Source organism: Mesocricetus auratus, unplaced genomic scaffold (assembly GCF_017639785.1).
Source record: "Mesocricetus auratus isolate SY011 unplaced genomic scaffold, BCM_Maur_2.0 Super-Scaffold_2245, whole genome shotgun sequence".
In the NCBI taxonomy this organism is placed as follows: Eukaryota; Metazoa; Chordata; class Mammalia; order Rodentia; family Cricetidae; genus Mesocricetus; species Mesocricetus auratus.
Window position 1 is genome coordinate 44,390,258 of NW_024429180.1, and position 27,971 is coordinate 44,418,228.

Consider the following 27,971-nt stretch of genomic DNA (forward strand, 5'->3'; position numbering starts at 1 on the left):
TTGGAAGACAGCAATATAAAAATGCAGCCAACAACAGAAGAACCAGTATGACACCACCAGAGTCTAGAGACTCTACACCAGAAAGACCTAAATATCCCAACACAGATGAAACAGAAAAGAATGACCTTCAAAACAACCTCATGAAAATAGAGGCCCTCAAAAGGGATATGAGAAAATCCACTAAAGAAATGGAAAAAAAAGCAAACCAAAACACAATCAAACAGATGAAGGAAACAATCCAAACAGTTCAACACATGAAAACTGAAATGGAGATGATAAAAAAAACACAAACTGAGGGAATGCTGGAAATAGAAATACCGAATAAACAATCAGGAACTATCGATGCAAGCATAACTAACAGAATACAAGAGATGGAAGACAGAATATCAGGTGCTAAAGATAAACTAGAGGAAATAGATTCATCAACAAAAGAAAGTCTTAAATCCAACAAATCCTTAACACAAAATATCCAGGAAATATGGGACACCGTGAAAAGACCAAACCTAAGAATAATAGGTATAGAAGAAGGCAATGAAGCCCAACTCAATAGTGCAGAAAATATATTCAATAAAACCATAGAAGAAAACTTTCCCAACCTGAAGAAGGAGATGCCTATGAAACTACAAGAAGCTTACTGAACACCAAATAGACTAGACCAAAAGAAAAAATAATAATCAAAACACCAAACATACAGAATAAAGAAAGAATATTAAGAGCAGCAAAGGAAAAAGGCCAAGTAACATATAAAGACAAACATATCAGAATTACACCTGACTTCTCCATGGAAACTTTGAAAGCCAGAAGGTCCTGGATAGATATTCTGCAAACACTAAGAGACCCAGACTACCATTCCCAGTAAAACTCTCAATCACTATAGATGGAGAAAACAAGATATTCCATGACAAAACCAGATTTACACAATATGTATCCACAAATACAGCCTTATAGAAAGTTCTAGAAGGAAAACTCCAACCCAAAGAAGTTAACTACACTCAAAATAACATGGGCAATAGATAATCTTACTTTACCAGAAGTCAGAAATAGGGAAAAACTCACACACAACACCATCACCAAAAGTGTATCCAAAGCAAACAAGACTCAACAATCGATGGTCATTAATAACCCTGAATACCAATGGTCTTAACTCACCTATAAAAAGACACAGGCTAACAGAATGGATAGGAACACAGAATCCATCCTTCTGCTGCATACAAGAAACACACCTCAATTTCAAAGACAGATAACACCTCAAGGTTAAGGGTTGGGAAAAGATTTTCCAATCAAATGGACATAAGAAGAAGTGGGTGTAGCTATCCAATATCTACCAAAATAGACATCAAACTAAAATTAATCAAAAGGGATGAAGAAGGTCATTTCATATTCATCAGAGGAAAAATCCATCAGGATGAAGTCTCAAATCTGAACATATATGCCCCAAATACAAAGGCATTCACATTTGTAAAAGAAACGTTAGTAGAATTCAAATCACACACTTATAGTGGGAGACTTCAACACCCCACTCTCACCACTGGACAGGTCCACCAGACAGAAACTTAACAAAGAAACAATGGAACTAACAGAATTGGGTTTAACAGACAGCTATAGAGCATTCCACCCAAACAAAAAAGAATATTCCTTCTTCTCAGCACCACATGGAAACTTCTCTAAAATTGACCATATATTTGGATATAAAGCAAACCTCAATAGACAGAAAAAATTAGAATAACCCCCTCTACCTTGTTGGACCATCACATCTTAAAATTAGAATTCAACATAAACACAAATTGCAGAAAACCTACAAACTCATGGAAATTGAACAATGCTCAATTGCATCACAACTAAGTAAAGGAAGAAGTAAAGAAACACATCAAAGACTTCCTAGAAGTCAATGAAAATGAAGATACAACATACCCAAACCTATGGGACACTTTGAAAGCAGTTATAAGAGGAAAATTCATAGCACCAAGTGCCCACATGAAGAAACTGGAGAACTGCCACATTAGAGAATTAACAGAACAACTGAAAGCTCTAGAACAAAAAGAAGCAAATTCACCCAGGAAATAATCAAATTGAGAGCTAAAATCAATAAAGTAGAGACTGGGAAGCAAGATGTGAGGTAACAAGCCACGAGCTGCATGGTAAAATACAGACCAATAGAAATGAGTTAATTGTGAGAGCTAGTTAATAATAAGCTAGAGATAATAGGTCAAACACTTTGTAATTAATATTAAGTCTCTAGGTGGTTATTCAGGGATTGGTGGGTAGGAGAGAAACATCTGGTTACAGAAAATACCAGGAACCAAAAAATAATACACCAATTAATACTAAACATTTGTTCTTGCACTTTCTGTAGATTAACAAATTATTACCATGCTACCTACTTGAATATGTTTTTAAATATTCACTTTATTGTCTTTAAGCGTGTGTGTGTGTGTGTGTTCTGTGTACATGAGTTCAGGTGCCTGCAGAGGTCAGAAGTATCAGATGCCCCAGAGCTGAAAGCATCAGCAGCTGAGAACTGATGTGGTGCTGGCAATCAAACTCAGGTCTTCCATAAAAGTATGAGAGTTCTTAACCACTGATCTAACTCTGCAGTCCTACTGAGTAATTCTTATATTGGCTCTAGTTCACTTTTTCTCCTTTGCTTTCCTGAGTTTTTGTATAGGATTGATTGGCTCCTGGCTCTGTAATCGTTTCTGTTCTTAACATCAATAAATGGGCGCATTTGTCAGTTGTATAGATGAACGCTGTGTTGTACCAAGCCAAATACTCTTTGTTGGTAGTGGCTCTGAAAGTGCACTTATTTTCCCTATCCTTTAAAATGTTAAGGACAGACTGTACAAACTCTAGGCAAGAGTAAGCCATCAATGCTTTATAGAATGTCAGTTACCATAAACTACTGCTTGCAACAGTCATCAATTGCTAAATCATCTTAAGCTGCTCCAGTTTTTTCTTGAATTTGGCAAATAACACTTGTTATGCTTTGAGCTAAAAAAAAAATCACTGTTACTAAGTGCTGTGTAGTTGAAACTTTTTGTTCGGGTTCTCCCAATATTTCATAGTTTATTCTTGCTTCCATCTTCCAAAATATATCAAGACAGAAAATATGGTGGTAAAGAAAGAAATTTAGGGATAAATATTTAGAAATATTATAAATAATACTTAGAAATAAATAAATATTTAGAAATGTCTTTTTCACATTTAATATATGACCTAGAAATACTGAAAACATTATTTCTGATAAAGATTGAAATTCTAGAACTGTTTCTATTTTTTGAGTAACAAATCTAGAGGATAGGAAAATAGACTCTAAAATATGTAATGCATAAATGTTTGAAAACATTAAAGATTATGATAAACAATGGTATAGTTAAGGCAAAGAAAATGACCTATGAAATGTCCCAGAGCCATGAATAAAAAATTAGGAAAGACATAAAATATTACTCACAATTAGAAATAACTAATAAAGCAGTATTTGAATACTGGGAGCAGTATTTGAATTCGATCTTTTTAAAAATTTTTGATTTTTTTCAGAACATCAATGATCAGTTTATAACAATTAGAAAAAATAATTGTTTATAAATAATGTAGTATTCTCAAGACAATGCTATGACTGTATTTGTTTCTCATTTTGATAATTATTGTGGAAATTTTAACTTAAATTTGTGAATATGGTATTGTGAAAAAGTTGAGGATTAATTTTTAATATATTAGAAGCAATAAAACTACAATTGAAAAGGTCAAAGTACTGCTAGCCCTATTAATAAAACTTAAAACTTATTAAATTTCAGAGCAAGAAACTTTATAATAAAAAAATTAAAAATGGAAGTCAAGTTAGTGATAATTCCTCAAAATCTAGCATTAATGGCCTCTTATTCTTTAGCATTTAAAGTACCAATTTTCCATACTGTTTCTGACAAAATATCTTCATTTTACTGGTTCTTCCTGTAAAATTAAGAACCCTAAATATCAAACATAAAATAAATATCAGACGCCTCTGAAAACCTGAAGAACACAAATACAGGTGGAGAATTCAGGGCCTAGGAATGGCACGCATTTCCATTTCCCTTAATACTCCAGAGACGGCTCTCGAGAAGATGGCCATCAAGAGGTGCCAATAAATACTTGAAGGGAAAAGTATCAAGGGAAGTCTCCTCTTTCTAGACAGATGATGAAGAAAACGGCAGCCTCCCAAGACAGAATACTCTCAGATAGTAACTCTTCTACTCAAAATGAATACCACAAAACAAAAATGTGTCTCTCCGCCACCCACACATGAGAAGAGTCACTTTAAAAATCCCATATTGTATCACAGCTAATAATATTGAAGTTCTCCAATGCAGCTGCTGGGGTGGTTTCAGCAGGCGAACTGTGCAGCACTGAGTTTGGTGCCTTCTAAGCAGTAACAAACTAAGTCTTTGGAATGAGGGGAAACCATGAAGATACTGCTCTCAAGTTGCGGTAAAAGCAGAGGAAGTCTAGCAGGGCCAGGATTTTGCCAGTGCTCAGGCTAACAAAGAATAGACAGGTTTAGCGGGGGTCTGTATGACATCTGTCAAGTGCAGGACAGGGTGCTGGCAGCAGAGGACTGGAGGGCCAGCCAGAACACCCACATCTGGTTCACAGTGAAAAGAAACTCTCCTCTCTCCAATGGATGTCGACAGAGAGAGACTACCAGGAAGATATGAACTTAAGCTGCCACCTGGCAGCCATTACGATGTAGAGTCTTAAAGCATAGTGGCCAACACATCCAGAAGATTACAAACCCAGTAAGAAGTGACATTCAAGATGCACTAACACCTCTGTGACAACATCACAGGTATCTGGTGAGCAATTCAAAGCAGTCAGAGAACACACGCTGCAACAGAAAGTCACCAAGACGAGAAGATGAAGATATACTTGGTAAAGGATTTAAACAGAAAAAAATTCAAAAGTCAAATGGAAATTGAAAGGCCAAAAGATTAAATAACTCAAGTGAAAAAACTCAATGGATTTCAATATTGGAGAAAATAAGGGGAAAAATAAGTAATCAAGATGAAAAGCACTAGAATTTACAATTTGAGCAAGAGATAAATTAGATTAACAAAAGAAATAGAGTCTCAAAGGTCCATAAGAAGATAACAGAAACTCTACCTCATGTGTGTGCCATATAATCTTACATGGGGATAACAAAATGAAACTGAAAAAATTCAAATAAATAAGTGAAAAAAACTCAAATCAAGGAAGTTAGTATACCCCAAATCAGGATAAGTATAAATCTAAACAAATACATGACCAAAATACAATGAGTAAAACTAAAACCAGACTATCCTGAAGTAACAAGGAAGAATCACTTCATCACAACAAATAAGGTGTAAACAAGCAGGAACAGTGGGAATGATCACTGACTTCACATTAGACATGTGGGGACCAAAAGAATGCAGCTTATTTCCACTGTGGAAAGAACTGTCAACTCAGAATTCTGTATCCAGCAGAAACACTCCCAAGAAATGGCAGGGTGAAGAAGGCATCAGAATGCTTATTCTATGAGAATGAATTTAGAAGTTTTCTAGCAGAAAGGAAATTATGAAAGAATCTTAGAACCCCTGGAAGGAAGGAAGGAAGGAAGGAAGGAAGGAAGGAAGGAAGGAAGGAAGGAAGGAAGGAAGGAAGGAAGGAAGGAAGGAGGAAAGCAAAAATGAAAGTAAAAAGGGGACAAAAAATTCAAGATAAAGGGTGAAGGAAATGTCTAAAATTAACTTATGTGGTGGTCACACCAGGCATAAAGTATACTAAAATCCTTTGGATTAAGTACTTTAAATGTTAAATTATAGTATTATATGTAGTAGTTTATCAATAAAGCTTTTTTTAAAAATTCAGCTATGAAATTGCAATTACATGGTGAAAGGGACACAAAAGCATTTTCTAAACATGCATGGGAAGTTCAAGGTCTTGATCAAGAGACAGTACTGATGTGTGTGGATATTAATCAAAATTAATCAAATCAAACATTTAAAATGTGTATACTTTCTCTTTAACAATGTCACCTAAGAATATGTTACTGTAAGAACTTGTTACATAGTATCAAATATGTTTCCAAGTTGTTTTCAGCAATTTGTAGTCATATAAAGGATGTAATAAAATTCATGTGCTTTTCATCTTTCCAACCATAATAATGGTTACTTTGTGGCTAAATAAACCCAATTACAGCTTTAGTTGTCAGTATTATCTTGTTAAATGGTACTAGAAAAACTGGATATCCACCTTCAGAAGGATGAAATTAGATCCATATCTCTCCCTACATAAATATCAATTCAAACTGAATCAAAGACCTTAACTTAAAACAGGGAATGCTGAAACTGCTAAAGGAAAACACAGAGAATAGACTTCACTTCAAGGTGAACATACAGATAAGAGTTTTCTTAGTAGGACTCCAGTATCAGAAGAAATATCCCCAAAGATTAATAAATGGGACGATATGAAATTTAAAAGGCTTTATAAAGCAAACAGGACAGCTTCAGAATGGGGAACAATATCTGCCACCCCATTCCTGCCAACAGTGGACTGATGTCCACAAAATATAAACTCTTGCAAAAATTAAACTCCAGAAATAAAACAAGTGAGGTAATGAACAGTTCTTAAAAGAAGAAAGACAAATGGCAGTGGGTATTATTAAGATGTTTAGTATTGCCAGTCATTATGGAAACACAAATTAAAACTATTCTGACACTTTGGATCACCCCAGTCAAGAAAAGAAACAAATACTAGAGAGGCTGTGGGAAGAGAAGGGGCCCAGGTTCATTGCTGGTGGGAAAGCAACTTAGTTCAGCCACTATGGAGACAGGTGTGACCACTTCTCAAAGTATTAGAAATAGAACTTCCATACGCCCGAGATATATCACTACTGGGCATATGCCCAAGGGCTCATCCTATTACAGAAATTCCTGCACAACCATGTTTATTGCTACTCTTTTTATAATGTCAAAGAGATAGATGTGCAAAAACATATGAATGAATAGTGTAAAAGTAGTATATACACACGATAGAATTTTATTAATTTAAAAAGAAAAGTGAAATTATTAAATTTATGGGGAAATGTATAGAATTGGAAAACATCATAGTAAGTGATGTAATCCAGGTTCCAAGTGACAAATACTTATCTCTCATAAGAAGACTCTCCCCTCTAACTGCTAATTATTTGTATCAAGATGGGGGCAAATATAAGTAAAAGCCAGGGAACTAGAAAGAGGCCAATGAGGCTGGAGAAAGGAGCCTCTCATGGAGGGCACGGGAAGATGGCAGAACAAAGTGAAAAGGGAGTACTGGGGTGAAAGAGTGCAGTGGGGAGGAGGTGGGGAGGAGGGAAGAAGAGGAAGAGTCATCAACCAAAATGAAAGCCATAAGCAAATCACACTGAAACCTCATTCCCAAGATAATTTAAAAATAAAACTGGGGTCAGTGAATGTCTTTTCCCATTCTGTGGACTGCCTTTTTGTCTTGTTGACTGTGTCCTTTGCCTTACAGAAGCTTTTTAGTTTCAGGAGGTCCCATTTGTTAATTGTCGATCTCAGTGTCTGTGCCACTGGTGTTATGTTCAGTACAATGGTCTCCTGTACCAACTCGTTGAAGAGTATCTCCCACTTTCTCTTCTAAAAGTTTCAGTGTGGCTGGATGTATGTTGAGATCTTTGATCCATTTGGACTTAAGTTTTGTACAAGGCGATGTACATGGATCTATCTGCAGTCTTCTGCATACCAGTACCCAGTTATGCTAGCACTATTTGTTGAAGATGCTTTCTTTTTTCCATTGTATAGTTTTAGCTAATTTGTCAAAAATCAAGTGTTCATAGGTGTGTGGGTTAAAATCAGGGTTTTCAATTCGGTTTCATTGGTCTACCTGCCTATTTTTGTGCCAATACCAAGCTGTTTTCAAGACTATAGCTCTATAATAGAGCTTGAAATCAGGTATGGTGATGCCTCCTGAAGTTCCTTTATTGTATAGGGTTGTTTTGGCTATCCTTGGGCCTTTTGTTTTTTCCATATAAAGTTGATTAATGTTCTTTCCAGGTCTGTGAAGAACTGTGCCGGAATTTTGATAGGGATTGCATTGAATCTGTAGACTGCTTTTGGCAAGATTGACATTTTTATTATGTTGACCCTTCCAATCCAAGAGCATGGGAGATCTTTCCATTTTCTGGTATCCTCTTTGATTTCTTTCTTTAAAGACTCAAAGCTCTTGATATACAGGTCTTTCACTTCCTTGGCTAACATTATCCCCAGATATTTGATTCTGTTTATGGCTATTGTAAAGGGTTGTGTTTCTCTGATTTCTTTCTCAGTTACATCATCATCTGTATATAATAGGGCCACTGATTTTTTTGAGTTTACCCTGTATCCTGCCACTTTGCTGAAAGTGTTTATCAGCTCTAGGAGTTCCCTTGCGGAGTTTTTCGGGTCACTTATGTAAACTATCATATCATCTGCAAATAGTGAAAGCTTGACTTCTTCTTTTCCTATTTGTATCCCCTTTATCTCCTTTTGTTGTCTTATTGCTGTAGCTAGGACTTCAAGTACCATATTGAAGAGATATGGAGAGAGTGGACAGCCTTTAGAGGAATTGCTTTGAGTTTGATGTTAGCTGTTGGTTTACTGTATATTGCTTTTATTATATTCAGGTATGTTCCTGTTATCCCTGATCTCTCTAGGACCTTTATCATGAAGGGGTGCTGGATTTTGTCAAAGGCTTTTTCAGCATCTAGTGAGATGATCATGTGGTTTTTCTTTCGCAGTTTGTTTATATGGTGGATTACATTGATAGATTTTCTAATGTTGAACCATCCCTGCATTCCTGGGATGAAGCCTACTTGATCATGGTGGATGATTTTTCTGATGTGTTCTTGAATCCGGTTTGCTAGTATTTTATTCAGTATTTTTGCATCGATGTTCATGAGGGAAATTGGTCTATAGTTTTCTTTCTTAGTTGTGTCTTTGTGTGGCTTGGTTATCAAGGTAATTGTAGCCTCGTAAAAAGAGTTTGGCAGTGAGCCTCCTGCTTCTATTGTGTGGAATACTTTGAGGAGTATTGGAGTTAACTCTGACCCCACATCTGACAGAGGGCTAATCTCCAAAATTTACAAAGAACTCAAGAAGCAAGTCTCCAAAACACCAAAGGATCCAATCAAAAGGTGGGGTACAGAACTAAACAGAGGATTCTCAATAGAGGAGGCTAAAATGGCCAAGAGATACTTAAGAAAGTGCTCAACATCCTTAGCCATCAGGGAAATGCAAATCTAAACAACTCTGAGATACCATCTTACTCCTGTCAGAATGGCTAAAATCAAAAACACCAAAGACAATTTATGCTGGAGAAGATGTGGAGAGAGGGGAACACTCCTCCACTGCTGGTGGGAGTGCCAACTCGTACAGCCACTTTGGAAAGCAGTATGGAGATTCCTCAGGAAAATGGAAATCAATCTACCACAAGACCCAGCAATTCCACTCTTAGGCATATATCCAAAGGAGGCAAATTCATACAACAAGGGCATCTGCTCCACTATGTTCATAGCAGCATTACTTGTAATAGCCAGAACCTGGAAGCAACCTAGATGCCCCTCAACTGAACAGTGGATAGAGAAAATGTGGTACATTTACACAATGGAGTATTACTCAGCAGGAAAAAACAATGGAATCTTGAAATTCGCAGGTAAATGGATAGCACTGGAAGAAACCATTCTGGGTGAGGTAACCCAGTCACAAAAAGACAAACATGGTATGTACTCACTCATATATGGATTTTAGACATGGATCAGGAGAGTGCCAGTCTGCACTTCCACTGACAACAGAGAGTCTGGCAAACAGGAAAGAACCTAAAAGATATACATGGTACCCAAGAGAAGAGAAATGAGGCAAGATCCTCTGAACAAATGGGGAACACAGCCAGCGAGGGATGAGGTGGAGGGGAACCTGGGAAATAGAGAGGGGGAGAAGTGGAAGAGAGAGTAGGTCGTGGAGGACCAGGAAGGTCGACTGGGGGGGTTGGATAGGGGGAAGAGGGAATCATAGGTTAGAAGACAGACCATGCACCATTGTGACCTCTAGTGATCTAAACGGATGACACCAACTGGCAAGCTAAGCAATAGTGTAGAGACCACCTCGAATGCCCATTCCTGATAGTGAACTTGATGTCTATAAGCATCCTGGAGCCGTCATCCAGTGACTGATAGAAGCAGAGGCAAACACCCACAGTTAAATACTGAACAGAACCCAAGGAACCCAGCGACAGAGAGAGAGGAGCAAAGAGCAAATTGGCAAAGAATGGGCTGGCAAAACCAGCAGAGACAGCTGATCTGAACAGGGGAGAGCTCTTGGACCCCAGACCGACAGCTGGGAAGCCAGCATGGGACCGATCCAGACCCTCTGAATGTGAGAGTCAATGAGGAGGCCTGGGCTACCTATGGGGTCCTGAGCAGTGGATCAGTGTTTATCCCTGGAATACTAACAGACATCGTGTGTCCATAACACAAAGAGGGTTGCTCTCTCTGCCTGGACTCTTAGGGAAGTGCCTGGACCCTACCCTGAATGAAATGATAGACTCTAGATATCCCCTATGCGGAATGAATTGGCAATAGGGTGGGAGGATGGGGGGAGTGGTGGGGGGGTGCGGGAGGAGGGGAGGGAGAGGGAACTGGGATTCACATGTAAAACAAGCTATTTAAAAATTTTTTAAATGTTAAAAAAATAAATAAAACTGTAATATTGTTTAAAAAGAAAATACAGAAAATTTATTTAAGTGATTTTTTATTTTTGTTCACTGATTTATTGTTGTTTAGATACACAGGCTTAAGTAAGTAAGTATTTCCATGTCACATTCTGTTTTGTTAACCTTTTTCTCTCTTTTATATGTCTTACAAATTTTTTTTGGTTTTTTGAGACAGGGTTTCCCTGTATTCTTACAAATATTTTTAAGAGCTGAGTTTGTCTTCTTTATTATAGGAAATCAAAAATATTTAATCATAAAGTTTATATAGGTATTTTGTTTTTAAAAATGTTTCTTTAACACAGAGTTAAATTTTCTCTTGCATTTCTTGTATGCTTTTAAGAGAATATAAGCATAGGTAGTATAAGATGAGAATTCAACCTAGCATCTCTATATAGTTTAACATTTATTTGTGGGGGGGTATGGGCTGATGTTGTATGCTGTGATGCATGTGTGTGGGGGTAAGTGCATGTCACAATGGCACATGCATGGAGGTCAGAGGATAACCTGTTCTAGCAACGTCTGTCCTTCCTTCATTGGATGGTATTTAGGCTATTGGTCTTGGCAGCAAGCACCCTACCTTATGAACCATCTCACTGGCACAGTTTAGCTTATTTTGTTTATGCCATTCATGCATGGGAATTACTTCTAGATCTTTTCTGTTTCATTAATCATTTGTCCATTTTCATACCAGTTATATACTACCTTACTGCTCTGAACATTTTTGTATAAAAGAACAAACTTATAAATGAAATGCCTAATCTAATTTGAATCCCTACTGAACTATAAGATAAAAATCATAGTTTTTTCGTTTTTACTGAAAATATGTAAAGGTAAAGGCTTTCATCTTAAAATTATTTAGATGTTTTCAAAATCATGTTAAATTATTGTTGTCAAATGTGAAAATGATTTTTATTTGCCATTAACAGCATTCTCTTCCATACTTGTTCTCCTTTCATACAAACAATAACCGCAAGTGTCTAGGTTGACACCAACATCTTAAGAAATTAGTTTCCCTTTCATTTTCCTTCTGGGATGGTGGGCAAGAACTTACTCTTCAGAGTTACAAATGTGAAATCTAGAAATTTAGAACAGCAATGTTTTCTACTGCCCTTTGCTCTATTTTCAAGATTCCAATGTCTAGAATGGTCACCCTTTTTGACTACCTAAGCCTTTGCTATCTAGTCATTAATTACCAACTAGTTGGTAGACTGAGACCTGGAAGAATTCCAGAGAATTCGAAGGCAAATATCTTTTTTGACATGGTATTACTTTGTAGACCAGGCTGGCTTCAAACTCTGTCCTTCCAAGTGCTAGGATTATAGGCAAGTGTCATACCTGGTATAGACCTTATTTGCTGTGACTACTGGCTTTGTTCTAATACTTTCACATATTTGAAAGAAGTACTATCTCTTGTTATATATTAATGGCTTATCTTTCAAGTTCTTTCTTGTTCCAAAGCTGTTTTGAAAACCAAAAGTAAATTATGGAAATATAAATATAGCATAAACTTAAGACATAGTCTCACAAAATATTTAAATATACATAATTAAAACTTACCTCTATTTCTTTTCTTAGTTTTTCATGTTTCTTTTTCTCTTCTTCAATAAAATATGTTTTCTCAATGACTGAATGTTTTGCTGTCATAATTTTATTCACTAGCTCTGAAATGTCTTCCTGGATATTTGTAAAATTTAAAATATACAAGTCAAAAACCAAATGGTGAAAAGAAGTCCAAGACTTTCAGTGCTATCATAATTTATGAAAGCTAGCCTAATAAAAATTTAAATTTGGAAAACAGTATAAAACTTTACTTATATAGGCATACAAATGAAAAACCATTATTTACACAAAACAAACCTAGGTTTGAAAACAAAATAAGACACAAAGGAAAGTAGTAGTTCTGTAGATAATTCCCTGACAACAGTGCAAAGGATACTTTTTAATTCTCCAGCAAGGAGTGGCAGATATTTTAAGTTGGTGTCCTCTATGGTTTTAGTAAGAGGAATACAAAGATGCCCAATGTGCAATCATGAATTCAGCTTGTTTGCATAATAACATTAATCACATGAATTGATTTGAGCTAGATTCATCAGAATAGAAGCCAGAGGCTAAACATTTTTTATGAATTACACTTTCTTTTTTATTTCATGAATCACACTTTCTGCAGCAAATGGATTGATTGTCCACTGTGATTTTGACCACACACACACACACACACACACACACACACACACACACACACACACACACACAACACACACACACACACACGGTCACAGATGATCTATATCTCCTTTAGGCATCTGCACATTTGGGGAACTCTTATTTAACTTGTATATCTGATTGCTATATGTACTTAAGATTTAAAATTGTGAAAACAGTTTCTGAACGTAGAACTATAGGTATTAAATGAATTTAACCATTATTTGCTATATTACTTACAAAAACCAGAAAAGGCTTTAATAAGTAACACTGCAAACCTGTATTTGTGTCGCATATTTTCCTTGTGGATTTTGGAGACTTTCCATAAGATCTTCTTTCATCGCCTTTAGGTTTTTGATGAGATCTCGTTTTTCACAGAGTTCAGTCATAAATGAGCATTTGCTTTCTATCTCTCCTAAACTATCTTTGTAGGATTTTATTTTTGCATAATATGCATTATATTTTATCATTTGTTCCTCAAAGTTTTCTTGGGCTGTTTCTGTATCAAATTTAAGCTTTACACTTTCTGAATATAAGGACTTGATTTGAGCTTCCAAGAGTCCACACTGAAGTTCGGAATTCTCCATGGCAACATCTTGCTGACGCATTTGTCTCTCTATTTCTTTAGCTTCTGCAGCAGTAGCTGCAATTTGTTTTTCAAGATCATGAAGCTCAATCTGCAATGTATTTCATAAATATCACTAATGATTAATTCATTGTATTAAGAAGAGAGGAAAGTCATTATTTTAATTTGTAATTCACATAAGAAGTCACAACATAAAATACATTTATAAGATATAGGAAAAATGATTCATAATAGGAGACATGCAATAATAATATACACTTATTTTGGAATTGTAGAAGAGTCCCAGAGTTGTATATTTATTACTTGCTCATCTAATTCTCAAGTCTTATATTTATATAATTTACCATCTTATGCATAAAGGAGATATTTGGACATTTTAAAAATACATTTATGCCGGGCGGTGGTGGCGCACGCCTTTAATCCCAGCACTCGGGAGGCAGAGGCAGGCGGATCTCTGTGAGTTCGAGGCCGGGCTGGACCGATAGCCCCCGAAACAATACAGAGAAACCCTGTCTCGTAAAAAACAAAAAAAATACATTTATAGGTACCAGAAGTACTCATTCAAATAAGACAGTATGGTAAAATTTATATAGCCCAGGGTTAAGTAACCTAAAGACTAGATTCTAGTGCCTTTACTGTTTTTTACCAATCTCTATGATCACAAAGAAGCTTAAATACCCCACCCAAATCTCACTTTCTTTACTTGAAAAATTAATATAAAGGTATCTATTTTGCTTTCCTGGGGCATCAGTCATTGCTTACTCATACATCCTTGTTGAAACCTAGTTTTCTTTGGATCCCCTTAGTTATTTCTTCTCAGTCTCAACAACTCCTTCAAATATATGATTTCCTCAGCATTCAGTCATCGTATTTCTTCTTGTCATTCTATATGTGTGTATTGAGTAATTACATAAATAGGTCGATCTTTTCTATGTTCTGCTGATGGTTCACAGACTATACGTGGTTATTGAGTTCTATACCCAATTGCCATGGGCCACTTCAAATTAATCATGTCCTACCTCAAATTCATCATGCCACCAAATCAGATTTTGCTTCCTTCATCCTTAACCTATTACTATTTGTATCAGTTATCAATTGTCACAGCACAAAGCCTCAGTGACATATAATACAGTGTTATTCATCATGGACATGCCTGGCGGATGCTGGTGTTGCTAGATGATGGATATGGTTGAGAGCAGGGAGCTGACTTTGGTCATGTTTGCTCCTATGTGTGGGGGTTGCTGTACTTCTCTGTTAAGTGGCTTTTAGGGGACATACACATTAAGCCCTATTAAACAAAGGCCATGTAGTCACCGAGTTCCTTCTCTTGGTCTTTCTGAAAAGGGAAAACTAAATTGTCCCGTGTGAAACTAAGCATACCTGCTTCTGGCTAAAGGAGAACATTTTTTGTCAGCTTCTTTTTTGTTTTGGACTTCCTTTTTATTTATTCTTTGTGTTTTTCACATTATGCCTCCCGTTCCCACCCATCTCCCTCCCTCAGAGAATAAAACAAAATTTAAGAGAAAAAAAGGAAAATAAGAGGGGGAGGGGAATAATCTCATCATGGAAGCAGCAGCCACACAGTGAGTCACACAGAAACCCCTTTATCTACATGTTTTTACATGCAGGAATTCATCGAAAAGAATCATTGGTCTGGGTCCAGGCCCTTCGTCTCTGCCACACCATTAACATTGGGTCCTCACTGGGACTCATGCTGCCCTGTGTCATGGGGAACTTACAGCCCTGGGTTTGCAGAACCAACCCCACACCCATCGCCACCCCCATGTGCCAGCAGATCACAGATGGGATAGATGTTGGGGTGGGCCCACACAGAAGCCTGGTTCCTGGCCTGAAAGGTGCAGGGCTGGTCAGCTCTCCCCTGTCTTCACCACCAGGGTGAGTTCTCCAGCATTGCCCTGAGTAGTTCACCCCTTGATGAACAAGGGACAGGGACAGTTCTCCAGCTTTCACATCCTCAGGGTCAGTTTTCCAGACCTACACCTTCAGGGCCAGCTCTTATATGTTATCCCAGAGAGCTGTATGAGCCTCTCTCCCGAGTGCTGCAGCTGATGGAGTGCAGGGACAGCTCTCCTCCTCTTATGACAGCTCTCTCATGCTCACAAATTCATGCTGGCTCGCCCACACCTCTAAAAGGGTCAGGTCTACTGTGCTGCCCAGGTGAGATGCTGGGTTCACTTTCCCAAGTGCTGCAGCTAGAAGATGGAGGGCCGGGAACACCGCTATGCTGGTGGTGGGAATGCAGGTAAGTTCAGTCACTATCAGAATCACTTTGAGTGCTCCTCAGAATGTAAAATAGAACTGCCATGTGATCCTGCTATGACACTTGAGTTTACACAGAAAACACAACGATCAACAGACAATAGAAAAAAAAAGGTAAGGAGAAGGAAGGAGGGCAAGGCACAGATGAGTTGACAACACCCTCAACAGTTATCATTATTATCACTACAATATAAAAGATAAAACTGAAGTTCAGAGATGTTAAATAAGAACAGCAACAAACTCTGGAATCCTGACTTTGGACCTATGCTTGATCCTGTGGTTTGCAATTTTTATTTTATTTGTTAGATCAATAGATACACAAGACATGCCTTCTTAAAAGCATAAGTAGATCTAAAATTTAATAAACAGAAATGGAAGTTTGTAAGAATGTTATATCTAACAAAGCCTTTTTCAAATTGAGAGGTAAATATATTTCAAAGCAAGCACAAACCAAGGGAAATCATGACCACCAGTCCATTACTCCTAAAATATCTGAAGGAATACTGCATAAGAAAAGGAAGAAAGACAATCTTAATAATGACAACACAGGGAAGAATACATTTCAGAAGAGGGATGACTAAGCAAAGTAATCCATCATATGCAACTCAATGAATTAGTGACCCTCTGATATAAATATGAGAGAAAGTACAGAAGAATCATCCAACCAACCAGAAAAATTACCAACAAAATTATGGGACTTAGTAAACATCTGTCTATCATCTGTCTATAATAACCTTAAATATAAATGACTTCAACTCACCAGTAAAAGGGCATGGGCTATCTAACTGATTTAAAAACAACAACAACAAAACTAGGCCCAACTTTCTATTGTCTTCAGGAAAAAAAAAACTTTATTGGTAAGGACACCCACAGACTGAGAGTCAAAAGGTGGAAGATAATCTACCCAGCAAACAGAAACTGAAAGCAAGTTGGCATATCTATTCTGGTACCTGATAAAGTAGACTTTGAGCCAAAATTATCCAGAAGAAATAAAGGAGACCACAACATATCAATAAAAGGAAAAATGAATAATGAATATAAAATAATTTTAGGTATACATACATGAAACATTGAAGCCTCTATAATGGGCATAAAATGTCAAATGGATATTGCTACAGCAGTAGTGAGAGATTTTCAACCTCTCTATATAGGTCATCCAAACTAAAACATAGCACAGTTAAAGTTAAATATAAGTTAAATTATATCAAAAATCAAACAGACTTAATAAAAAGAGGATAGTTCACTCTAGAGAAAGTAAACATACATTCTTCTCAGTAAACCTTCTCTGAAATAGCCAACATTCTAGGGCACAAATTAAGTCTTACCAAAAAGGAATCAAAATAAGTTCCTGCATCTTATCAGGTCACAGTGAAACAAAACTAAAAATCAATAGAAAAATATAAAAATAATACATAAATATATGGAGATTCAACTGTACAGTTTGGAATGATGAGTGAGTCATTGGAGAAACCAGAGAAGTGAAAAGTTCCTTGAATTGAACTGTACTGTTTGAATAATAAATGTCCCCCACAGGTTAGGGCATTTTTACACTTGGTACCCCTTTAGGGAGTTTTAAGTGAGGTGGTACAGCCTTACCCAAGGAAGTGCATCATGAGGAAAGGCTTTGAGAGTTACTAGTATCTCCCCACTTCCAGTTCACCCTCTGCTTCTAGTTTTAGTTGAAGATGAGACTTCTCAGCTACCTTTTCTACTTACTTGTTGCCATTCCTGAAGTCATTGTGGGCTCTCCCCCTAGAACTCTAATCCAAAATAAACTCTTCCTTCAGTAGGTTGCCTCTGGACCTGATGATTTATTACAGCAAAGAAAAGTATCTAATGCAGAAGTGAAAATGAACGCACAACTTACTGGAACTTTTGGGATAAAGCTAAGGCAGTCCTAAGAGAAATGTTCATACTGTATGTTTACATAAAACAATTTAAACTGTCTGAAATAAATAACATACTTCAATGCCCTTGAGAAATCAAGAATTAAAAAGCAGCAGATGGCAGGAACTAATAAAGATCATGACATAAACTAATTAAATAAAGTTTAAAAGAAACTTACAAAAGTGGTTCTTTGTAAAACTAAATAATATTTACAAATTCTTAGCCAAACTAACCAAAAGAAAATGCTATTGGCTAGCAAGATGGCTCAGCAAGTAGAGGTGCTTGCTTCCAAGCCTGATGTGAGTCTGATCCTCAGAAATCAAATACTGAAAAGAAAGAATGGACTCCTCCAGGTTGTTCTCCAGCCTCCACAATGGCACACCAGTGTAGGTACACACACTCACACAAATAAATCAATGGGAAAAATGAGAGATGACACAAATTAACAAGATTAGAGATGAAAAATGATAAATTACTACATATAGCAATAAAATAAGGTTATCATTAAGGAGTACTTTGAAACCCATATTCCAAGAAACTAGAAAATTTAAAAGAAATGGATAAATTCCTAGATATATATGACCTACCAAAATTAAATAAAATATAGACAACTTAAACAGATCCATAATTATCACTGAGATTAAAGCAGCAATAATTTTTTTAAAAAAACTGTCCAATAATGGAAGTTCCAGATCCAGATACATTCAGTGACAAACTCTACTGAGCCTTTAAGAGCTAACACTAATGGTCCTCAAGCTCTTCCACAAAATAAAAATGGAAAGAACATTATCAAATGCTTTCAATAAAGCCAGCATCATCAATGGTGTCAAAGGCAGATGGGAACAGAAGGAAGACAGAACACCCTAGACCAAGATCCCTGATGGATGTAAATACAAAAACTCTCAGCAAAGTTCAATCAAACTGGATTCAAGACTACATTAAGATCATGTGTATTTAGCAAGCTGGTTACATTCCAAGCTTGTAAGACTGGTTAAGATATGTAAATTGGTAAGTGTAACTCAGTACATGAGTAAGCTAAAGAAAGAAACCATAAGATAACACCAGTCAAGGCACAAGTCAGTTGTCAAAGTTTAATAAATAATAAAAATTCATAACAAAATCTCTGAAGAAATTAGTAGTAGAAAGTACATACATCAACATAGTAAAGGCTATATTTGACAAACATACAGCCAACATAATATTAACTAAAGAAAAACAGAGAATTTGTTCTAAAATCTTTATCAAGGGTGCCTACTCTTTCCATTCTTTAAAATCCTTTTAAGTTTAGGACAGTTTTTAATTTTAATTATGCATAGATATATATGTACCTTTATGTGAGTTTTTGCACATGGGTGCATTACCCACAGAGGCTAGATGTCATGGATACCCTAGATCTGGTACAAGCAGTTTAGAGATACCCGATATGGGGGCTAGGGACTGCCCTTTGGTCCTCTGTGAGAGCAGAGTTCTGTTAACTGGAGAGCCATCTCTCCAGCCCCTCTTTGTACTCCTATTCTACACAGTGCTCCAAGTCTTAGACAGAACAATAAGACAAGAGAAGGGGATAAAATGAGACAATCTAGAAAGGGAGAAGTCAGAGTATCCTTATTTGTAGTAAAATGATCCAATATACCTGAAAGACCCTGAATATTCTACCAGAAACCCCTTAGAGATGATAAATACTTCCAGAAAAATAGCAAGGTAAAAAGAAATCACTATACAAAGATTAGTAGCTTTTTATCTATAACAAATGCACCAAGAAAGATATCAAAGACAAAATTTTATTCACAATAGTTTTTAAAATACCAAGTAATAAGCATAGCCAATAAAGTAAAAGAACTCTGCAGGGAAAACAGCCCTGGAATAGGATTGGGGTAAGATAAGCAAATCTCTGAAATTGGCCAGCCAACCAGCTTAGCCAAGTTGGTGCCTTCCACATTTGTTGAGAGACCATCTCAAAATATAAGGAGGAAAATTACTGTGGGAAGATATCGGACATTGACTTCTGGTCTCCATATGTACATGCACACACATGCATGTACTTCCAATATGCGTGCACACATATACCCCTTCCTTGACACATACACACGTCCATTCCCCCACAGAAGGATATAACCATAGAGAAGGCATTTCCTCACTAGGTTTCTAATAACACAGGAAATAATTCCAAGAATTGACATGAGATTACATGAAATTAAGAGGTTTCTGCCCTGCAAAGGAAATAGTCATCAACAAATAGAATGGGGAGAAATCTTTTCCAAATCCACATCAGACAGATGATTAATGCTTAGGATATATAGAGAATGACAAACATTAAATATCAAAAGTTCAAATCAATAAATGGACTTATAACATGAAACAAGAAATAATATGGTCAATAGATACTTGAATAGGTGTCCATCTTCATTAGTCATCAACCAACTGCAAATTACTATTTCTTTGAGATTCCATCTTATCCTAGTCATAATGGTTATGATCAATAAAACAAAAAACAAATGCTTGGGAGGATATAGGGAAAGACAAAGCATTCCCTGCCAAAGTGAATGTCAACTTGTACAGCCACTGTAGAAATCAGTATGTATTTCTGAAATATTTCTGCAAATAGAGCTACAATATGACTGAGCTATACTACTCTTGGGTTTAAACCTGAAGGAATCTAAATTAAACATTCATGTTTACAGTTGCACTAACCTCAAAAGTCATGAAGTGGAACCAGCCTAGATGTTCAGTAGTTAAATGAAGAAAGCAAATATAGTACATATACACAACAGAATTTTATGTAGTAATAAAGAAAAATGAAATCATGACATTTTTAGGAAAATGTATGCAACTAGAAATCATTATATTGAGTGAAATAAACTAGTCTTAGCAAGACAAGACACATTTTCCCTCATATGGGGAATGCGTGTGTGAGTGTGTGAGAGAGAGTGTGTGTGTGAAATGAAACCAGAAAGAGGATGATGATAGAGGAAGAAGAGATCTGGAGAGGTGGGAAACAGAGAAGATAATGAAATACATGTAAAAGGGAAGCAGAAATGTGGACTAACTGGGGGAAGAAAGGAAGCCACTTGGATTGGGAGGAGGTTGAATGCAGAAGGCAGCTGGTGAAGAGAATGAACGATCTGTTTTAAATGAGTCTGGCTGAATTTAACTGGGCTGACTGAGGTATCTTGCCTTTGCATTATGTGTATTAAGTTCCAGAGGTATGTCCTTCTCATGACAGCAAACACACAAAAGAGGAAGTACGACTATGTAAGAGCTTTCCTAAAGCTTTTTGCTTGACTCACTTGGGCTAACACTCTAGCTAGTCACATGACCAAACTCTGCCTCAAGGGGTGGAAATGTGTCCAGCACAATAGGAACAATTAATAACTATTATAAATTACAGAAGAAACAGGTTCATCGAAAGAAAGCTAACATGAATTTTCTCTTCAGAATGAGCCTTATCAGGAGTCACAGACTCATGGTCCTAGCCAGTCATGATGAATGTAAAGTGGAGAGCACTAGGCGAGCTACAGCATCATACCCACAGACAGCCATGACGGTACTCTGAAGACACATGCGGGAGCCTTTAGATCGCAGTGCTTTCAGACCGTGAGAACACTGGGAATCTCTCTGAACTATATGGGTTTCTTTCTTTTCTTTTTTTTTTTTATAAGGGGAGAAGTAGAGCATGGGAAATGGGAAAGTTCCAGACAATGTGACCTAGTTTGGCTTGGCCTGGACTGCATACTATAAGTTAGAAAAACACTGACAAACACAAAACTGTAGTCCAAAATTGTCCTTGATCCAGGGATCAAGGGGCCTGGGCATCATAGCATCAAATGGAAGGGAGACTAAAGAATTCTTTGTAAGATCTGTGAGGTCACAGCACACTCTAATCAACTGTGGGTAGCTATTACCTGAATTCTAAAAGAGAAAGGCAACTAGAGGATCTGTAAACTGACAGTAGTATGTCATAGTGTGTATACAGATAAAGAGACCAAACGTACATATCAACATAGCAAGAAATCACAGACATTTCCACAGGACCACCTTGAGAAACATACTTTGTTTAATCTATATCCTTTTTCTTTATTTCTGTTTTTAATTGTTCATCCAATTCCACATCAAGCCCCACTTAAATAACTGCAGGACACTTGTCATCCTTCTGTCTTTCTATCTACTGCTGTCACTCCCTTTGAATCAATTTGAAGTGTTGGAAGAAAGGCGTGTTAAACGAGTGACCTCTAACTTCAAACCCTTCTATGTAAGGCTCCTCTTGTTTTCCTGGCAGAGCCATCTCAACTATACGTGCACATCAGCAAATACTTGAAACACACCAAACACACTCCTCCCACAGTTCCACTGATCTCTGAAAACTGTACTGTTTTTCACATGGATAGCCAAAAGCTGACTGTTTTCATTTGTTTCTACATTCTATTTGTTAACGAGACTACATGATTGGGACATCAAAATAAAATCTGGAATTCATGGACAGGATGACTCAGTGGCAGAACATTTGTGTAGCACACATGTGGCTCTGGGTCCCATGCAAGCACCAATTAATAAATAAACAACAATAGATAAATACCTCAAGTGTATTTCTGACGTCCCTTTATCATATATAGTACAGTTTTACTTATAACTCATCTTATTTCCATTCCTGCCCCTCTTCACCAGCAAGGTCCCATGTGTAAGCAGAAAAATCTTTTTTAAAACATAAAGCATTTGGCATGCTTCCCTGCTCAAGTGCCTCTCATGGTGTCCTGTCATATTAACGGCACAATTTAAATCCCTGCAAGTGGTTTATAAAGCCATGTATTCACTAATCCTAATCCCTATTTGCTGCCTCTCCTACTCATTTACTACAATCTTGTTTTCCATCATCCTTCCTGTTTATCCATTATACCCAGTTGCTCCTAATTAAATTGTTGATCCATCTGCCATAAAATCCTCTTCCTTCAGGCCAGCAAGATAGGTCAGCAGTTAAGTGCTTGCCTTGCTGGCCTGAAAACATGAATCCATTTGCAAGATGACAGGCAACTCCACAAAGTTATCTTCTGATAGCCATTCGTGCACTGTAGCATGCCGGTGCCTGAATTCACACGCCATATAAAACATGCAATAATAATATGCAACAAGTCTTTGTCTGCCAGCTCCCAAATAATGACACTGAGACTTTTTATTAATTTTGAAAGCTTGGCCTTTAGCTTAGGCATATCGCAACTAGCTCTTATAACTTAAATTAACCCATTTTTATTAATGTGTCTGGTACGTACCACCCATACTGCTTCCTCCATGTCCCCTTGAGCCTCCTGTACCTTGATTCCTCTTCTATTCTGTTCTCTCCCCAGAAATCCTGCCTAGTTATTGGCCATTCAACTCTTTATTAAACTAATCACATAGTGTAAAAATATGCTACAAACATAATAAACAAATTTGTTTAAAATGCTATGGCTGCTCACTATTTACATTCAGTTGTTATTATTCCTCAGGGGAGTCTTGGTTAAATCAAAACAAGAAGTAACTACTCACACCCTCCCTATTACTCTCAATATATTACCCTATCCTATTTCCTTTGCAACAAATCAATCTGTAGCTCTCCTTTAATTATCTTATTGTTTTCTTCCTCTATTAGAAAGTAAGAACTACAACTACAAGAATCATGTCTGCCTTCTTCATCACTATCTTCCTCTTAAGACAGTGCCTGCTACAAAGTAGAAGCTCAATAAATGTTTATGAGATTATGAACACACATATAAGAAAAGGGAACAGATGTTCTGTTGACTACAACCAAGCTATCAATGATAATAGTGTGTTAACTTGATATACATAGATACAACATTTCTAGCAGTGAGGTCACCTTTTCTTTCCTAAACTAATGTAATAGACCATTCTATTTTGTTACTAGCTTTAGCATGTTTTCTTTCATCTATTTCCACCCTTAAACTAGAAATATATTGCTACCACCACATTTCCTTTTTTCCTTCTGTCCCACTGTATTAAGATACAATCAAGACCAGTAAATTCCAAATCTTTACATTTTGAAATCTGATGGATTTTGACTTTCAAATTTTATTAATCTATTTATCTATCTACCCCCCATTTGTTATCATTATGTGTATAATGACAATGTCAGAATAAATTGAACTGTTTAGATCTAGTTGATATTTGGAGACTTAGAAAATTTACTGTAGATGCTGCTAGGAAGTAGTCCAGGCATAGAAGAATTCCAACATTGTTGTTCGAAGTTGCTTTGGCCATTCATAGCTTCTTTGTCCCTCTATTCAATTTTAGAATCGGCTGGCCAAAACAAATTGAGGTAGGATTTTTGCTTGAGATAGTTTTTACTCTATGTATACATTTGGGAGAACTAACATTTTAATGATTAATGAAAATGGTATAGCTTTTCATTTTTTAGTTCCTTAACTTTTCTCATTCATTCATAATGCCTTGTTTAACCATTTGTCAAATTCATCTCTAATTAACTGCACAGTTTTGGCATCATCATAAATGATGCTGTTTAAAAATTTTCTGATCATCTCTTCCCATAAATATACATACAATACAGTTTTTAAAATATTAGTCTTGGCATTCTATTACTTTAAAAATTCTCTTACTAATACTAATGACATTTTCCAGATTCTTTGGGATTTCTCTAAAGGCAACCATGCCAGGAATTAACTTTTTAAGAAGTTTACTTCATCCTGTCTGGATACTTGCGTTTTCTTCTTCTTTCATGGTGCACTGATTTGAATTACTGGTACCATTTGGAATGAAAATAAAGGGAAGCACCTTGCTCTTTGTTGCTAATCACTAGAAGAAAACTTCATTTCTTCCTCAGGCATATGGTTGTTCTTACTCAGATGTTCTTGTCCTTTCAACTGAGGAAATTCTTGCCCATTCCTCATTTGCTCAGTTTTTGTCCTAAGTAGGTGTTGTAGCAAGTACTTTTCAAGGACCTAGAATTCTCTTTCTTTAACAAACTTTTTATTGACTCTTTGCTTTAAAATCCATTTGGATCTTATCAGTTTCAGAATAGAACACACGTCTCTTATTACTGTAAATAGCTTCCACCATTTCTCCAAGCCTTCTCTATGCTACGCTATTTCCAATGTACTTCCAGTATTGTGAATGTGCCAATTCTATGTCAAGCCTCTGTGAACTTTCTGGACTATTAGCTTCCTGACTTCTCACTCTAAAACTTGTCCCAGGTATTCAATATTCCAGCTGTCCTTTAAATTTTGACTTTGAAAGATCACTTATTTAGTGAAAAGTCTCTCTTGTGTTAAATCTACATGGGGTTCATGCTTCTAACAATGATGATGCCAGGTGGCATGAAATTACTTGTTTGATTTTTCTGTCTCCCTCCCCACAGGTGATGAACAATGCAAGAGTAAACACAATGTTTTGTAAAATTTTTACTCAAAAATAGGCTCTCAGCATAAATAATGTCTGAAGCTTTATAAAAAGAAGTCATAAAAACTCTTTATAGAAGTCTAAGACATTGCTTTGTATTATATTCTACTTTGCAAATATATTTTAGGAATGACCAACATTACAGAAATACATATAAGCCATCTATACTATGTCAAAGCAGTTATTACCATTGTATATCTGTGAATACATTAATACTTAAGTAAATGTCAAAATCAAGTCCTGCTATCCACTGTGGTCCTCAAAATGATACTTATATGTAATTACAAATTTACTCTAATAGTCACAAAATCCTTGCAGACATACTCCATTATTCTCACCATTTTACAAAAGACGAGGGAAAAACACTGGAAAATTAATTGTAGAGGTAAATATGCAAACCTGGCTGTGAAAGCAAGACAGTTCAGCTCTGGAACCTACTCTTTTAATTTCTATGGTCTATGTAATAATACCTTTACATACACGGTTTCCTTTCACTAATCACATTCATAGAGTGCAATTATACTCAGTTATGTCTCACACAAAACCAAGATGGCTCCCATCTTCCCTGCAGAATGATGAGAGAACATCATGAAGAGGAAAGAATTTAGAGGAAGGCTACTTGAGGTGTTCATTGACAACCAGTCACTCAGACTCCAGAGTTTACATGGTTTTACTAATTTACTTCAATTTATGGTTTTATGGAAAAACACCATAGGATGAATTTTAAATTATTCTTTGTGATGAGTTGGGTTTTATGTACTCATACTATAGCTTTAAAGACATTGTAGCTACCATGGCACTACATGGGAGTGTGAAAAACCCCAAACATTCATATAGACCACTTTGGGAGAACAAATAACTTGAAGGAATAAATATGAATTTTAAATGAGCCTCTCAATACTATTATTTTCTTTGTGGTAGTAGTGGTGGTACTGCTGCTGGCGTGTGGTAGTGGTGGTGGTACTGATGCTGGTGTGTGTGTGTGTGTGTGTGTGTGTGTGTGTGTGTGTACATGCAATTATGTATGTGCATGAATGTGAAAACTAGAGGACAGCCTCTGATGTTGTTCCTCAAGCACCATCTACCTTGTTTTATGGGACTGGGTCTCTCACTGGCTTGGAGCCTGCCAAGTAGGCTAGGCTGGCTAGCCAGTGAGCCACAGGGACCAGCCTTTCTCCACATCCCACCATGCTTGGCTTTGTTACATGAGTCATCAAACTCAGATTCTCTTGGTTGTGTGTTAAGCACTTTACCAACTGAATTGTTCCCCCACCCCCTGGATACTTTTCATAAGCTACATTTCACTAAAATTTCTGCAGAAGCTAGAGACATTTCAAAACTTATATGAAATTAGTTACCTGCAAATGAAAGAGAGCTTTCTTATGTTTTTCTATTTCTGATGTTTGTGATTGTTGTCGCTTTGCAGCTTGCTCTACAGCATCAGTTAATGAAGATGTGTCTTCTTTGATCATAGATATACAAGATATAAGGCATTTAATAAAAATTAATTGTGGGCATTTGAAGAAAGTCATATTTCTTCCTATAAATTCATTAACAACAATGCTTTTTCTTACAAATAACTAAATTTAAGATTGATACCTCTCTTTCTGGCCCTAACCAAAATCAAAAATAAGGCAACAGTAATTTCATTTCAAGGTTGCTTCCTCAATGCTGTACTAGTTCTTTATAGAAGAGGGTAAATATTATTGTTTTAATTACTTAATCCAAAACTCTTACACATGTGACAATACAGTGCTACCATTATAAGTGAAAACCACTTATAATTGATAATTTTTCATTGTAGTCCTGATTTTTTAATTACTTATTTTTTGAAACTATAACTCATAAGCTCCTCCAAGCCCCCATGTAGTCCTTCACTCTTTTTTCAAATTCATGGCCTTTTAATAATTAATTGGTATTACATACATATGGTATATACACACACATATGGTATATGTATATATATATGTATATATAAGCACATATGTAAAACTAAATTCACAAGTACTGCCTGCTCAGTATGTACAATGTAATTTGTATATGTATTTTCAGGGCTGACCACTTGGTGTTGGATAACCAACTGGTGTGCTCTACTCTGGGGAAGATCCTCTCCCACATACTCACAGCATTTCTTAGCTGTGTAGTCCTGTTTTCTAAGTATTACAGAAAGCATATGAACCTTGTATATGCTATCCCTGATGAAACATGACTGCTCCCTCCTCTTCTGACTTGCTACCAATTTTAACACCATGGTCCTTCCACTCATTTTCATCAGTGCTTCTGATCATCAGCATTTATTAAGGTTGCTTCCTCACCTTCTTTAGGAATGCCTTCATCCTTCCTTGTTTTGTCTTCTGACATTGTTTGTCTATTAGCTCCTTTCCCTGGGATAGTTTGCCTTCTTTACTCCTACAAAACAATATAGATAATGTCTCACTATTCCTTTTTTCCTGTCAAATATTCATGATCCTAACAGTTGCTAAATCCATTACAAGAATGATTAAAGACTTCACTATTAGTATCAATAATTAAACACAATAATTAAGTGATTTAGAAAGAAAGAAAAACTGTACTTAAATTTTGGTTCTTCTGTTTTTCAGCTGTTAAGAGCTTGAGGAAGTCTTTTCTTTTATCTTCTGTTTTTATCTGTGAAGCCTCACAGGGTGAAGGTAATAATTAAAGATATTATTAAGCAATCCTATATGTATACACGCATATGCAATAACTGACATCACTGAGTAATTATTATGGATTAATAGCAGGAACTTCCAGTACTGTGGTGAAATACACTTGAACAAGCACACATAAGAAATGATTCTAAGAACATTCAAAAGTTTCTGTTCAGTGTTATTTTGACCAGGACAGGTCCTAAGCAGGT

At 36.5% G+C, this 27,971-nt stretch overlaps 1 protein-coding gene across 4 annotated transcripts in view; it reads right to left on the reverse strand.

The window, feature by feature from the left end:
• The window catches only part of Ccdc122 (coiled-coil domain containing 122), a 56,146-nt gene that overhangs the window by 11,385 nt on the left and 16,790 nt on the right, over positions 1–27,971 (reverse strand). The window contains exons 2-5 of one of the 4 annotated variants that reach the window (XM_021227677.2): positions 27,409–27,502; positions 26,452–26,552; positions 13,218–13,616; positions 12,295–12,411 (exon numbers count right to left, since the gene is read on the reverse strand). In XM_021227677.2, the coding sequence (XP_021083336.1) occupies positions 12,295–12,411; positions 13,218–13,616; positions 26,452–26,552; positions 27,409–27,454 (663 nt within the window). In that variant the 5' untranslated portion in view covers positions 27,455–27,502. Of the gene's footprint in view, positions 1–12,294; positions 12,412–13,217; positions 13,617–26,451; positions 26,556–27,408; positions 27,503–27,971 lie in introns of all 4 variants that reach the window. The other 3 variants (XM_005070943.4, XM_040728339.1, XM_040728300.1) reach the window with 3 other exon arrangements.